Source organism: Sus scrofa, chromosome 8 (genome assembly GCF_054392235.1).
Source record: "Sus scrofa isolate SSC_HxYL_T2T_F1_AM1 chromosome 8, Sscrofa_HxYL_maternal_Yorkshire_Landrace_v2.0, whole genome shotgun sequence".
Classification (NCBI taxonomy): Eukaryota; Metazoa; Chordata; class Mammalia; order Artiodactyla; family Suidae; genus Sus; species Sus scrofa.
Genome location: NC_139390.1, coordinates 35716215 through 35733118, shown reverse-complemented (window position 1 = coordinate 35733118; position 16904 = coordinate 35716215). Strand labels below are relative to the sequence as shown.

General features: G+C 34.9%; 1 protein-coding gene across 5 annotated transcripts in view; it reads left to right on the top strand.

Annotated features, from left to right (window-relative positions):
* Positions 1-16904, top strand: part of LOC146400418 (uncharacterized) — a 325122-nt gene that overhangs the window by 5104 nt on the left and 303114 nt on the right. For 4 of the 5 annotated variants that reach the window (XR_014812374.1, XR_014812375.1, XR_014812372.1 and 1 more), the window contains exon 2: positions 425-571. Coding sequence is in view for 1 of the 5 variants with exons in the window: in XM_084971946.1 (XP_084828072.1) it covers positions 425-477 (53 nt within the window). In the remaining 4 variants the exon portion in view is untranslated. The remainder of the gene's footprint in view (positions 1-424; positions 572-16904) is intronic. The other variant, XM_084971946.1, reaches the window with a different exon arrangement.

Here is a 16904-nt window from a genome sequence, read left to right as displayed (position 1 = left end):
GTTACAAAGAGCACTAGGGGGTTCTCATGGGCCAGTTTGGGGAGATCCAGAAGTAAGGCTTCCCCAGTGGCTCCTGGCCAGGATTCTTCAATTAGCAGGATCCAGATTCACATTCCTTTAATGCCCTCTAGACTTCTTTCTGCCAGTCTCCCAGCATCTTCCCTCTCCCAAGTTGTGCATTTGACAACTCAGTACTTTGGATGGGGTGAAAAAGAAATGGGCTTCTTGGGCAGCATCTCACATGGCTGGGAACCTGAGTACTCACAAGCTTTCACTTCCCCTGTGTGAGGAATCATGAGTCAAGATGGCCCCTTTGGGCACTAATTTGTGCTGCCTTAAGGAAAGGATTATGCAGGTTAAGTCAAACTGTACCTCCTACTCTCTCTAGTGCATTGAAACTTGTATTTTTTTCCCCCTCTAACAGTATGCTGGGACTATTCTACTGGACTCCTGGATTCCACAAAGGTTCTGTTATCTGTGAGTCTACTCTGTTCTCCCAGGTCTTCCTAGACCATACTGAGGGGTGATAGCTGGGGTACGGGGTACTGCAGGATCCATAGCCAGGACCAAGGTATGTATGTCTGTTACCTGAAGCTTGGTGGTCAGTAATTTATGATGGTTGATGTGGTCTGGGTCCCAAGAAAACCAAAAAACCCAGCACATTTTGGATTTCCCTACTTGATCTGTGATAGATTGAACTTTATCTGAATTATAGGGTTGTGATAGTCATAATTACTGAAATTAATATTCCATTGAACCCTATCCTTAAGACAAAATATTAAGCTCAAAAATGTTATTTTTCTGTGCAATAAAACTATTAGTGATTATTTATAAATACAGCTAGATTATCTAAAATCAAAAATTAATAGTTTTTGTTTCCTATCTGTATAACCCGCATTGGTCACTTACAGACTTGAGTAAAAGTGGTAAATATATTTCTAGGCTCCCACTGCACTGATTCAATAGATCCATTAATATTCAGACAGTGGTTTATTACTTTTAATGAATTTTGATGGTGGAATGTCATGCTAGGTTTAATTCATGTATTGAAGATGGTATTATTTCACTCTCTTGAGAAATAGAAAAAAATAGATAATGTTAAAACTATACCATACATTTCCCAATTTGTTTCCTCTGACCAAACAATTAATGAACTGTTTAGGTGTATTCACTGCATGCATCATTACAAAGGTAGTATAAAATATTTAATTCATGAGTGGGAACAAGATCTGTCGCCTGGAATACAGTGATAGGCACTTTGGCCTTCAAAGCACTCTTAACAAAAGATGCAGAAAATCATAAGACCCCTGCACTAATCTTATGTGGAATGCAAATAACATATTTGAAAGGTTTTTCCGCTTCAGGACCAAATATTTTTGACCTAATGTTAAAACAGGACTTCAATACAAAGGTTGCAGTGAAGTTTCTTAAATAAGCACACAACAATAAATTTCATGGATTTTTGGATGAGCTTTAAACATTTGTATATAATTTTAGGATGTGACCTTAAATAAAAAGTATATTAATTCATCTCATTTCCACATTTGAGCACATGACACATACTCAATATATATCAACTATGTGATTTTAATTATTTTCCTTCTAGTTAATATGTTCTGATTATTTTTTTCCATTGTAGATTATAAACTATCCTGAGTTATACCATACATATGTATATCTATATGAAATTGTAGATATATTTATAATCCATTAAAAAGATATTACATTCCAGTGCCAAGAAAATTTATTTTTTCATTAATACACATATCAGAATATTTGCAGTGGTTACAACACTAAATAAATCTCAAACTATCTTAGACAAAATTAATTTTCTCCATACTATAACAGAAATTGCTAAAAAAACTTTTAGACTTACAGTGTTCTTTAACTGACAAAGAATAACATCTAACCTCCTCCCTCAGTATCCATCTTAGTTGCCCCAAATAACACTGTTCCTGCTTAATTCACCTATCTACTTCTGAGCTAATCATTATGGATACTTTGATTGGCCAGTTTGGGTTTCAGCTTCATCTCTGTAGGTCTAAGAGGTAAGTTCCCTATAAAGTGAGTGAGTGGCTTTTTCTGAAAAAAAGAAAAAAAAAAAAAAACGGTCTCCTTTATCTTTATGAGGAAAAAGGAAAATGAATCTTCATAGTTCATAATATTCAGAGTTTCCACAGCCTGACTCTCTAGCCTTACAAACTTCAGCCTACACCTTCAGGGATTTGGCCTCAAACTACATACATAACCTCCTATAGTCATGGGCGCTTTGATCTCTTTCACTCTACTTCTGTACTCAATAATAGTAGATGTGAAGAAGTCTACCCTGGGTTCCAAGGTTGGAAAGCCCCTGAATTTCTCTAGTACAGGAAGACCTGAACATTTCATTCACTTAGAAAACCCACGGACCCTTCATTACAGTCAAATTATAGCCCTGCCCTTTGGCTTACTTGCTTCTTCTTATCCCCTTATCTTTCTCCAGCTACATCTTTTAAAAACTTTTCATCCTAAGCTCTATTCTTCAGTAAAATAAGTTTGGTCTTTAAAAGTACTATAGTCTTTTATTATACCATTTGTCTTGACATCTGAATATGCTCTTTCCTCTGTTGGAATCCATTACCTCCAGTGTCTTCACTGGGCTAACATGGAGTCACTTGTATTCTTTTATTGTATTTACTCTTGGAAGTGCATTCCTCCAAAATAAAGCTGGCAGCCAATAGGTCAGCTTTTCCTGTTACACTCTAATTTGAACCTGTGCCTTATTTCTCCAACATTATATATGTACACTATAAAAAGAAAGTACATATTAGGACCAAGATGTTAAAATGTCTATGAAAATGACCACATGCCCAAATCCAAACTCTAGATATGCAAGTTTAGGACAAAGGTCTTCATGTTGTCATTACCAAACTTATACCATGAAGGCAGTTTCACACTCTGTAAGGTTAACTGTGGGGCCTCCCTATTTCTCATAGTCATGGTCAATGACATGTTTGCTTTAATTTATAAAATTGTGTGAATGGGTGGCTGTTTTTCTAATCATGACAAAATGAAATGTTTAGAGTCACACAAAAATAACGGAATCAAGATAGGTGAAAGGAGTAGTGGAGAGAGGTGCTTAAAGTAAAGTAAAAAGCCTGTTTGCTAATTAGTATTTCCTTGTTGCCTGCTCTAATCTCATCTTTGTGCTGACAGTGCTTCACACTTTATCTATGTCTCTGTGCTGTTTTTTTTTATATCCTCCACAATCCAGTGTAAGAGTCCTTCCTTCCCATGTGTCAAAGTTAATGACTAACTCAGTGTCCTCCTGATTTACAGATAAGCAAATATCTTGGTATTTCGGCCTCTCAGGAATTTATAAATGTTCCTTAAGTTATTGATGGAATCAGTTTTTCATTCTCACTTGCAAAATTATTAGGGTAGTAAATTGATTCCTCAGCTATGCTTAGAGACATTATGAACAAAAAAATAACAGTTTGGTCATGGTTGTTGCTCCACTGTCTTGCTCTGACCATCCATTGTTACTCAAGGAAAATTGTTTCATTATTGCTTGTGACTTTCATTTGTTCAGAGCTGGGGTGATTTATAATCAAATTTCAACCATAAGGCAACCCAACCCACGAGGGAGCCAAAGAACACCTCTGAGACCAAGGGTTGCTATTTCACTGTATCCCAGATAATGCAGCCCTTTGAGATATATCATAAATACAGATATAAATATTGAGGCCATGATATTTTAATGAGTCTTGGCTATATTGAAAGCATAAACTTTGCTTTCAATTCTGTTCATTTTATCCTACTCACATTGCCTAAGGTAATGATTTTCCTATAAGATTAAATAAGCAATGAACTGATAAACATTTCTAATTTCTGATGTATATTATTTTAATTGTGTAATTCCATGAGTTATGACAAACCTACTCATGTTACCATAATCACAGTCAAGATATATAACATTTTCTGTCTCTCCAAAAACTCCCTGTTTGCCTCTTTGCAGGCAACCCTTCCCTAATTTCTGATTCAGACAATATCTGCTGTGACTATAGATTAGTTTTGCCTCCTCTGGAATTTCATATATATGATGTATTAATTTGCTGAAGCATCTGTAAAAAACCACCACAAAGTTGGTAACTTAAAACAGCAGATCATGCTGAATTTATAGGGTTTTTTTTTTTGTGAAAACAGTTATCTTAAATAATACCAAAAAGAATGAATGTAGCAAAATAGACACAAGTTATGTACACTGAAAGTTACAAAATATTGATAAGAAAAAACCAATAAGACAGTGCTTCCTCTTTTCTTTGGGAATCCATCAGAGGGGTTCATCTGAAGGGGAGATATTTGAAGCATGAGAAGAGTCTACCTGCCATTGTGAGAGGAAGTGGAGATATATGGAAAACATGACCAGGAAGGTTTCTAGAGGCCCCTAGGTGGCCTCTAGGAGCAAAGACAGCCCTTTGCTGACACCCAGGAGAAAGTGGTTTCCCCAGTACTGCTAATGAAAGAAAATGAATCCTGCTAGGTGAATGATCTTGGGAGAAGATTCATCTCTGGAGCCTCCAGAAAGGAGCATAGCACTACTGGGTGTTATAAGCAAAAGCTGAGGGAATCGGTATATAAAACATCCATAATATAAGAGATAGCAGTCAGAAGTTATGCAGTATATTTATTATCATCTTGAGCATTTTGCCAGCTTTTCTTCCATGGAAAAGCCGATGCTTATATTTCAGGTGCTAGAGGAAATAGGCATAACAGATTTTGGCTGTTATGTGCATTTCCTCCTGTTCTGCTTTTTCTCACACAATTGATTTGTTCCAAATTTATGCCAATAATGGACACTGTTCAGATGAAAAATAGTGCTTGACTACATAAGCAAAAAGTTAAAATGAAATAGCAAAAGGAAAGATAGCTAAACAAAATTATATATCCAGAGTGATTTATTTACATTTTACAGGTTTTTTTTCAAATTGCCTATAATTTAAATCATAGATCTTTTATAGAAAAAAGGTTTTACGTATTTTATTTCTGTAAGATTTAAAAGAAGATAAGATATGTGGCTAACCCAAAATCTCAGAGAGTACTATAACGTCTAGTAGAACCTAAGACCTCTTATTTCTCTAAAAGTAAAATATCTGTCCCAAATTTTAACAAAAATATATAAGGTATATTTCCATACATTTTGTTTTGCTAAAATGAATTGTATTTATATTCAGTAATTAATCCAAAAGACTTATTTTAAATAATATATTAAAAAACCTAAATATTAACATAATCATTTTGAAAGTCTACTATTTGCAAAATTATACCCACTAATTTCTCAACATGCTGTATGATTCTTTCATCTGCCTGCTTATTGAACATAGTATTTGACTATAGTTATAGAATGCAATATAAAAATTACTGCAATAGTTAGTCATGAGACTACTTTGGAATCCAGGAATAGTTGTTACAATAATCACAGTCCAGAGCACTTTAAAATAAAAATATTCTAAACCTTCACATTTAATCTAAAATTGAATTTATATGGTTAAAGAGTGTACCTAAGAAGTTTCTTTCTTGAAGTTATCTTTAATTTCTAAAGATTTCCCCCTCATATGACAGGAGGTATCTACTCAGAGACTTCTGTAAACCATTATCTACACCATTGTCAGGTTTTATAATTGAAGTGCTCTAAACTGTTGTCACTGTACTGCATTTGACAGTGTCAGCATGATGGGAGTGACAAGGGCTAGTGTACACTTTGTGTCTACCGATGAAATTCCTATGTGTTGCCAATGTAGAGTAACCTTCTGCTTAAGCATATTTGGGTGGGGGGAATGGACAAAAATATGAAAAGCAAATAAGATAAGGAGAATGGAATAGAAGGTGAAAAAAGAAATCAGAATAAAAACTCTTCAGATGAACTAGGACAGGAAAAATGAAGCAAATAATTTATGAACTTCAAAGTCTAATTGCTGCCATAAGACTGCATAGGTTCCATTAGTCTAATGTAGATTACGAACAAATGGAAAGTATTGGTTTGAGCAGACATACACAGTGTCAGTATTTCTGATATGAAAACATTACCTTAAAGAAGAGGCCTTTAAAATATACCTTTAGAGATGGTTTAAATGATGCACTCAAGAATAGCACTAGGTTCTAGATGAACTTTTGTGTTAAACATACCAAGAGGTGTTTTGCAAAGGCAGTCCAAGTTTCATATAAAACTCTTTGTATCATGAATATTTTATAATTTGATAAACTTATGTTACATTTAACATGGCTGATAGAGGAAGGATGAGCATGAGAAGGATTTTATATAGTTATAAGAAAAGCTAGTAGGGTTTCTGCTTATTTCACAAATGTTCTAGGGAAATTCTTTATAAATTATTTCATTATTTCTCTTGAAATACAATTTTATCTGAAATACTCAAAATTTTTCTCTGAAATAGTACTAACCTTGTATTTTCCTAAAATATTAAAGTTATTATTTCAATATTCTAAGAATTTGGGAAGCTAATATAATAACATATTTTTAGGACATGGAATCCAAAAATGAAGATAGAGTTTAAAATTAACTGCAGATTTTAATGTTGGTATTAAAAATGGCTCCAAATTTTTCAGTGCAAGTCTTACCAAGAGAATAGTCAACTAACGAATCTAGTCTAGTATTACACAAGAAGTTTCCATTCTTTTGCTATTATCATATTTTGGGGGCCAGCATAGTGTCATAAATGGTCTGTGGGACTTGGATCTCAATCAGTGTCCCATTTCTGCCATTTATCGACTCTGTGAGTCAATAGTGCCTTAGTCAAGTTACTTATATGTTTGGTAAATCTGTCTCCTCAAATGCAAATGGTTAATAAGACTGGGTTATGTGGAGGCTTAAATACTTGAAGGAGATGGTATGTGAAAGTGTATCTATTTCCCTTCTCTTTTACTTTATTCAGTGGGGTAAAGAGCCTTTGTAAATTTGAGAAAGGATGCAGCCTTTTATTACTTTTATGGCCACACCTGTGTCACATGGAAGTTCCCAGGCCAGACATTGAATCCAAGCAGCTGTGGTAACCCTGGATCCTTAAACCCACTGCATCAGGCCAGGGATTGAACCCTTGCCTCCACAGTGACCCCAGCCACTGCAGTTGGATTCTTAACCCACTACACCACAGCAGAAACTCTAGGGTGTCCCTTTTTAATTTATGTGGTCCTTAACACAATCATTATAATTATATGCCTTGAGAAATCAAGGGAAATATTAGGAATGCCAAGAAGTCAAAGTATTCACTTAATAAATAAATGAAAATGACCCCCCTCCCCAACATTAGAAGACTTGAATCATAAGGGTTTACCTGGAGAACTTGTAACATATAAATGTTCTGGACCTTTTCAAGCCTGCAAACTGAGTATGAGAGCAGCAAAGGACCAGAAACGGCTAATTGAGCAAACTGCCAAACTCTCAAACTCTGAAGCAGGTGGCCCATGGGAAAAAATATAAAAAAAGAGGATCTAAGACTTTATATATGTGTGTATATATATATATATATATGGAAAAAAACTTGTTTAGTTATGTTGATTCTCTTTCTCCTGTCTGCTGATAATGGTGCTTAAATTTAACATTTTCTTTGGAGTGAAGGTTCTAAAATATTTATATTCAAACTAATGGTTTCACGGAGCTTCTAAAATTTTATAAAACAACTCCCAAACTACTTAATAAAAACCAACAATAAATCAGGCAAATATCTGAATATTTATAAAGGTTATGAAACAGTTCTTTTTAAAAATTTTTTTTATTAAAAAAAATTAAAGGGTTGATTTACAATATTGTGCCAATTTCTGCTATACAGCAAAGTGATCCAGTCATGCATGTATATATACATTCCCTTTCTTGTATTATCTTCCATCATGGTTCATCCCAAGAGACTGGATATAGTTCCCTGTTCTATACAGTAGGATTTCATTGCTTATCCATTCTAAATGTAATAGTTTGTATCTATTAATTCCAAACTTCCCGCCCATCCCACTCTCTTCCCCCACCCCCTTGGCAACCACAAATCTGTTCTCCATGTCTGTGACTTTGTTTCTGTTTTGTAGATAGGTTCATTTGTGCCATAATTTAGATTCCACATATAAGTGATATAATATGGTACTTGTCTTTCTCTTTCTCTTTCTGACTTCACATTTTGAGAATCTCTAGTTGCATCCATGTTGGTGCAAATGACTTTATTTTGTTCTTTTGTAAGGCAGAGTAGTATTCCATTGTGTATATATACCACATCATCTAAATCCATTCATCTGTTGATATCCATTTAGGTTGTTTCCATGTATTGGCTGTTGTGAATAGTGTTGCTATGATCATTCGGGTGCATATATCTTTTTGAATGATAGTTTTGTCCAGATATGGGCCCAGGAGTAGGATTGCTGGATCATATGGTAGATCTACATTTAGTTTTCTAAAGAACCTCCATACTGTTTTACAGAGTTGTACCAATTTATATTTCCACCACCAGTGAGGAGGGTACCCTTTTCTCCATACCCTCTCCAGCATATGTTATTTGTAGACTTAATAATGATGGTTATTCTGACCAATGTGAGATGGTACCTCATTGTAGTTTTGATTTACATTTCTTTAACAGTTAGTGATGTTGAGCCTTTTTTCATGTGCCTACTGGCCATCTGTATGTCTTCCTTGGAGTAATGTCTGTTTAGGCCTTCTGCTCATTTTTCACCTGGGATGTTTGTATTTTTGTTGTTGAGTTGTTTGTACATTTTGGTGATTAAGCCCTTGTCGGTTCATTGTTTGCAACTATTTTCTCCCATTCCATAGGTTGTCTTTTCATATTTTTTTTATGGTTTCCTTTGCTGTGCAAAATTTTGTCATTTTAATTAGGTCCCATTGATTTATTTTTGTTTTTTATTTCTATTTCCTTGGGAGACTGACCTAAGAAACATTTGTACTATTGATGTTAGAGAGTGTTTTGTCTATGTTCTCTTCTAGGAGATTCATGGTGTCATGTCTTATGTGTAAGTCTTTAGGCCAGTGAGTTTATTTTTGTGCATGGTGTGAGGGTGTGTTCTAGTTTCACTGATTTATATGCAGCCATCCAGTTTTCCCAGCACAATTTTCTAAAGAGACTGTCTTTTTCCTGTTATATAGTCTTGCCTCCTTTGTCAAAGATGATTTGACCATAGGAGTCTGGGTTTATTTATGGGCTCCCTAGTCTGTTCCATTGATCTGTTTTTGTACCAGTACCACACTGGTTTTTTTATTTGGAAAATGAAAAAAATTTGCAGCTTTATTGAGGTTTAATTGATGTGCAAAAATTCTGCACATTTTTATTGAAGTACAGTTGATTTACAATATTGTGTTTCAGGTATACAGTAAAGTTATACATATATATTTTTCAGGTTATTTTGTTATAAGTTATTATAAGATATTGTATGTAGTTTCCTGTGCTATATAGTAAATTCTTGTTGCTTGTCTGTGCCATATATAGTAGTGTGTATATGTCAATCCCATACTCCTAATTTACCCCTCTTCTGGCTCTCTTTCCCATTTGGGAACCATAAGTCTGCTTTCTGAGTCTGTGAGTCTATTTCTCTTTTGCAAATAGATTGATTTGTGTTTTTTTTTAGATTCCACATAGAAGTGATATTGTATGATATTTGTCTTTCTCTAACTTCATTTAGTATGATAATCTCTAGGTTCACTTATGTTGCTTAAAATGGTAAAGTTTCATTCTTTTTTATGAAACAGAATAGAGAGCCTAGAAATAATCCTATACATGAATAATCAAGTAATTTATAACAAAGGAAAAAAGAATATGCAATGGCAAAAATACAGTCTTTCTAAGGAGTTCCCTTGTGGCTTAACAATTAAGGATCTGGCATCATCACTACTATGGCCCAGGTTTTATCCCTGGCCTGGGATCTTCTGCATGCTGTAGGCACAGCCAAAAAAAAAAGAAAAAAAGAAAAAGGGCAGTCTTTCCAATAATGGGCAAATTGGACAGTTATACATAACAGATATAGTCTTTGACTTCATGGATTATTTATAAATGCTATTAATTTCCAAATATTAAAAATTTCTCAGGTATCTTTCCTTACGAATTTCTAGTTTAACTCTGATATAGTTAGAGATTATACTTTGTATGATTTTAATTCTTTTAGGTCTGTTAAAGTTTGTTATATGGCCTATGAAGTTACATATTCTGGAGAATGTTTGATATGTGCATAAAACAATTTGTAATCTACTGTTTGGGGTAATTTTTCTATAAATGCCAATTAGGTCAAGTTGTCTGATAGTGCTGTTCAGTTCTGACATATATGTGTTTTGATTTGCTAATTGCTCATTCTACTCATTACTGAGAGAGAAGTGTTGTACTCTCCAGAAATATTTGTGGATTTTTCCATTTTTCCTTTCATTTCTATCTGTTTTTGCTTAATGTATTTTGGAACTTTGTCATGAGGTGCATATACATTTAGAATTTCTGTATATTCTTGGAGAATAGACTATTTAATTACTATGTCATGTCCCTTTTACCCCCGGTAATTTGTCTTGTTCTGAAGTCTCCTTGATAACAATATACACATGCTTGCTTAATTTTCGTTGATGTTTACTTGCTATTTCATCAGTTCTTTTACTTATGAACTATATAAATGTAGCATTATATTTAAAATGGGTTTGTTGTAGAATCTGTTTAGCTGGGTCTTATTTTCTGTTATGCAATTTGACAATTTCTCTCTTTTTCTTTTTTCTTTTTTTTTTAATTACTCAATGAATTTTGTTAGAGGTGTACAACAATCATCACAACCAAATTTTATAGCATTTCCACATTGTCTTGATTACTGTAGCTTTGTTATGTTGTCTGAAGTCTGGGAGAGTTATGCTTCCTGGTTACTTCCTCCCTCATCCCCCACTGCTCCAACTCCACAGTATTGCTTTCACAATTCTGGTTTTTTATGATTCCATATGAATTTTTTTTATTTATGTTTTTTATTCAGTGCATTTTCAACTCCTTTGTAAGAAGGTAGTTGTTAAAAATCCAAAAGGAAAATATGAGAATGTGAGAATGAATTTTTTTTTTTAATTTCCCACTGTACAGCAAGGGGATCAAGTTATCCTTACATGTATACATTACAATTACATTTTTTCCCCACCCTTTGTTCTGTCGAAACATGAGTATCTAGACAAAGTTCTCAATGCTACTCAGTAGGATCTCCTTGTAAATCTATTCTAAATTGTGTCTGATAAACCCAAGCTCCATATGAATTTTTTGATTCTTCTAGTTCTGTGAAAAATGTCATGGATAATTTTATAGGGATTATATTTAATCTTTACAATTTTGGGGGTAGTATGGTTATTTTAACAATATTAATTCTTCCAATCCAGGAGCATGGGCTATGTTTCCATTTCTTTTAATCCACTTTAATCTCCTTGCCAAATTCCTTATAGTGCTCAGTGTATCAGTCTTTCATTTCCTTGGTCAGGTTTATTCCTAGGTATTTATTTTGGTGCAATTTTTAAAAGTTTTTTTTATACATAATTTTTATTTTTTTCCATTTTAGCTGGTTTACATACTCCTTTTCTAATATTTCATTGTTAGTATACAGAAATGCAACTGATTTCTGAATTTTAATCTTGCATCCTGCTACTTTTCTAAATTCATTGATCAAGTAGTATTTGTTTGGAGTCCTTAAGGTTTTCTATATATAGTATCATGCGATCTTCATGTAGTGACAGTTGTACTTCTCTTCCAATTTGGGTACCGTTTATTTCTTTTGTTTGTCTGATTGTCATTGCTAGGACTTCCAAAACTATGACCAGGACTTCCAAAACTTCCAAAACTATGTTGAATAAAAGTGGTGTCTTTTATTTGTGTCTTGTTCCAGATTTTAGTGGGAAGGCTTTCAGCTTTTCTCTGTTAAGTATTATCTTGGCTGTGAGTTTGTTGTAAATGGCTTTTATTATGTTAAGACAGGTTCCCTTTATACCCATTTTGTTGAGAGTGTTTATCATGAATGAATGTTGAATTTTGTCAAAAGCTATTCCTGCATCTGTTTAGATGATCATGTGGTTTTTGACTTTTGTTAATGTTGTTTGATTTGCGTATGTTGAACTATCTTTGTGAACTTGGAATGAATGCCATTTGGTTGTTGTGTATGATCTTTTTTTATGTGTTGTTGGATTCAGTTGGCTAAAATTTTGTTGATAATTTTTGCATCTATATTCACAAAGATATTGCCCTATATTTTCCTTCATTGGTAATATCTTTGTCTGATTTTGGTATTAGGGTGATGGTGGCTTCATAAAATGTCTTTGGATGTTCCTTCTTCAATCTTTTGGAAAAGTTTAAGAACAGACTTGTGATTACCAAGGGGGCGAGGGAGGGAGTGGGATCAACTGGGAGTTTTGGATTTGTAGATGAAAACTATTATATTTAGATGGACAAGCAATGAGGTCTTGCTGTATAACATAGGGCACCGTATCCAATCACTTGTAATAGATCATGATAGAAGAAAATATGAGAAAAAGAATGTGTATATATGTATGACTGTATCACTTTGCTCTATAGCAGAAACTGACAGAACATTGTAAATCAACTCTACTTTAAAAACTTCTTTTAAAAAAGAGTGGGTATGAGTTCTTTGTATGTTTGATAAAATTTGCCTGTGAAGCCACCTCGTCCCGGACTGTTGTTTGTAGAGAGTTTTTTTTTTTTTGTTATTATTACATATTCAATTTCATTTCTAATGATTGGTCAGTTCAAATGATTTGCTTCTTCTTGATTCTGTTTTTTGATGGGCTGTATGTTTCTAGAAATTTGACAATTTTTTCTAGGTTGTAAAATTTGTTGGCGTATAATTGTTCATAGTATTCTCTTATTTTTTTGTATTCTGCATTATCAGTTGAGATTCCTCCTTTTTCATTTCTTATTTTGTATATTTATGTTTTCTCTCTCTTCTTCTTAGTGAGTCTGGCCAGAGGTTTGTCAATTTTGCTTACACTTTCAAAGAATCAGCTCTTAGTATTATTGGTTTTTTCCTCTTTTTAATCTCTTTATTATTTACTCTCTGATCTTTATGATTTCCTTCCTTCTGACTCTAGGTTTTTTCTGTTCTTCCCTTTCTAATTCTCTTAAGGTGGTAAGTTAGGTTGTTGATTTGAGATTTTTCTTTTTTTTTTTTTTTGAGGAAAGGCTGTATTGCTATTAACTTTCCTCTAAGAACTGTCTTTGTGACATTCCATAGATTTCGTGTGGTTGTGTTTTCATTGTCCTTTGTCTCAAGATATTTTTAAATTTCCTTTTGATTCCCTCATTGACCCATTGGCTTTTTAGCAGCATGTTGTTTAGTCTCCATATGGTTGTTTTTTTCTCATTTCTTTTCCTGTGGTTGATTTCTAGTTTCATGCCATTGTGGTCAGAGAAGATGCTTGAAATAATTTCCCTACTCTTAAATTTGTTAAAGTTACTTTTGTGTCCCAGTATATGGTCAGTCCTAGAGAATGTTCCATGAGCACTTGAAAATGATATATATTCTGTGGGTTTTTTTTTTTTTTTTTGGACGTAATGTCCTGAAAATATTAGTTAAGTCTATTGTGTTATTTAGTGTTTCCATTGCCTTACTGATTTTCTGTTCAGAAGATCTGTCTGTTGACATGAGTGAGGTGTTAAAATTTTCTACTGTTACTGTATTCCCATTAATTGATCCTTTCATGTCGGTTAGTATTATTGTAGGTATCTGGGTACTCCTCTATTAGGGGCCTGTATAATGACACGTGTAATATCCTCTTCTTGAATTGATCTTTTTATCATTAGTGTCCTTCCTTATCTTTCTTTATGACCTTTGTTTTAAAGTGTATTTTGTCTTTTATGAATATTGTGACTGCTGTTTTCTTTCATTTCCATTTGCATGAAATATCATTTTCCATCCCCTCACTTTTAGTTTATGTGTCCTATATACTAAGGTGGGTCTCTTGTAGACAACATCATAGGTTCCTTTTTTTTTTTTAATCCAGTCTGCCACACTGTGTCTTTTAATTGGAACATTCAGTCCATTGACATTTAAGGTAATTGTTGATGAGTATGTATTTATTGTCATTTTAAACTTCATTTTCCAGTTGATTCTATGTTTCTCCTTTGTTCCTTTATTTTTTTCCTTTTTTTGGTTGGATGGTTTCCTTTTATCTTATGCTTGTTTCCTCTAATTTTTAGTTTTTGTGAAGGTATTGTTTGATTTTGATTTGTGGTTTGCCTTATTTTTTTAAGTATGTTAACCCCTTCCTATATCTGCTTGCTTTAGGCTGACAGTCATATAGGCTCAAACACATTCTAAAAAAAAAAAATCTGGATTTCCTTTTTTTCCTTCCCCATATTTTATGATCTTGATGTCCTTTTTTTTATATCTTCATGTTTATCCTTTTGCTGTTGCTTGTGTTTATCATTGCTTTCACAAGAGTTTTTGTTTTGTTTTGTTTTGTTTTTTGTTTTTTGCTTTTTTTTGCTCTGTATCTGGCTTTATTGATTACTTTCCAATTGGGATTTCGTCCATCCCATATCTTATTTATTCTTTCCTAAATAGAGGAGACCTTTCAATATTTCTTTTAGAATGGTTTAGTGTTTCCATATACTTTTGGTTATTGTTTGTCTGAGATATTTATTTCTCCTTCTATTTTAAATGATAGTCTTGTCAGATAGAGTAATCTAAGTTGCAGATTTTTCTTTTCTAGACCTTTGAACATATTTTGCCACTCTCTTCTGTCCTGTAGTGTTTCTGTAGAGAAATCAGCCACTAGCCTTATCGGGCTCCCCTTATAATTAACTCTTACTTTTTTTCCCTTGCTGTCTTTAGAATCCTTTTCTTATCTTTAACTTTTGCCATTTTATATTAAACCATGTCTTGGCGTAGGTCTGCTTGGGTTTAACTCGTTTGGGGCCCTCTGCTTCTAGTATCTAGATACCTGTTTCCTTCTTTAAATTTGGAAAGTATTCAGCCATAATCTCTTCAAATATATCTTCAGTCCCCTTTATTTTTCTTCTCCTTCTGGAATCCCTATTATGCACAGATTGGCCTGCTTTATATTACCTCATAGACGTCTTATTTTGCTTTCATTTGCTTTTCTTCTCTCCTGATTGCTCCATTTCCATAATTCTATCTTCCAGTTATTCATTCCTCTGCATTATTCACTCTGCTTTCAATGACTTTAACTTAGATTTTGTCTGTACAAATGAAATTTTCTAATGTTTTCTCTCCTACTTATAGTTTCTAGTTCCTTTTTACAGTAATCTGCATTATTGTTTATATCCATTCATAATTGCTTCATTATTTTCATTACTTTCTTTTTGAATTCATTGTCTGTTAGACTACAGAGGTCTGTTTCATTGTTTGCTCCTACAGGGGAATTCTCCTGTTCTTTTAACTGGGAATAGCCCTGTGCTTATTCATTTTGCTTATATTTTTCTTACTCTATGAGTTTAGCAAATAGAGCTACCCACTATAGTCTTCAAAGGCTATTTGTATGGGTAGCTTCTGGGGACTTCTGTTTTTTTGCAGTGAGGGCTGCTTGTGGCTTGGATGCTTTCTCTTTCTTAAGTGTGTGCAGGCCACTATTACTTTGATAGGGGATGTGAAGGTATATGGCCTGCATGTGCTTCCAGGGATGTGGGAGGAGCAGTGGGTGGTGCCTGAAGTCAGCACTTATCCACCTGGCCTGTGGCACTGTTGTGGACTCATGGGAAAGTGGGAGGGTGGGGTGGCAGGCTGCTCCTGGTTGCAGAGCCCTTGGCAGTGGTGACCCTCAGGGAGGTGGGGGTGGTGCCCAGAGCCTTTGGCAGCAGCGGTGGTGGAGTGTATGCATTCCCAGGGAGATGGAGGAATCAATCAGCCCTTGGTTGCAGGGCCTTCTGCTTTAGTGATCCTTGAGGTGACTGTGGCTCCAGGCAGTGCCTGTTCAAGGGACCCTTAGCTGTGTCCACCTCAGGAGTTCGACATGGTTACAGTGGTTTGCACCTATCCCTAGAGCCTACACAAGAGACACCCAAGAGCCTGGAGAAGTTCCTGTGGTGTCCCTTGTATTCTCTTCTAGCCCCTCCTGAATCATGGCACCTTGCTTCTCCTGGGGAACCCAGGCCTCCTCCTCTGCTCCCTGGGCTGTGATACACTGCTCCCTGGGCCCCAAGGCTATTTGCACACAGGAAAACCTAGTCCTCTCCCTGGAACTGACCTTTGAAACCAAAGTCTCAGAACCCAGCCCCTACCAAAGTGTCTCAGGCTGTGGAGCCAGGGGCACTGGTACCGATGGCTTTTGTGGCTCTCTGCTTTGACCTCAGACCAGCTACTTCACTTTTCTCCAAGGCTTTGAGGCTCTCCCTTCTTCCTTCTTGGCTAATGTCTGTCAGTTTCCCTGCAGATTCATTTCATTTTTCATAGCTTCCTCTCAGGAGTGCTGGTCCCATCCTGATTTCTTTCTTTTTTCTTATCTGTCTCTTTTTTTCCCCTTTTGTTCTACCCAGTTACATGAAGGGTTTCTTGCCCTTTTTGGAAGTCTGATGTCTTTTGCCAGCATTCAGTAGACGTACTTTGTTAATCATTCTACTTTTAGATTTTTTTTTTAATGTGTTTGTGGAAGAAGGTGAATGTCATGTCCTACTCCTCTGCCATCTTGATCCTGCCTGAAATAGTTTGAATACAAGTTAATATTTGAGGAGCAGTGGTCTAGACTAGAGAGTGACTTTGCCAAGAAGCAAATTTATAACCTGTATCTGAGAGAATAATATATTGCCAAAAAACCAACCTTCAAATAGTTCCCTTGTGGTACAGCAGGGTAAGGATATGGCATTTTTTTCACTACAGCAACTTGAGTTGCTGCTATGATGTGGATTTGATACCTGGCCTGGGAACTTCAACATTCTCTGGGCATGGCCCAT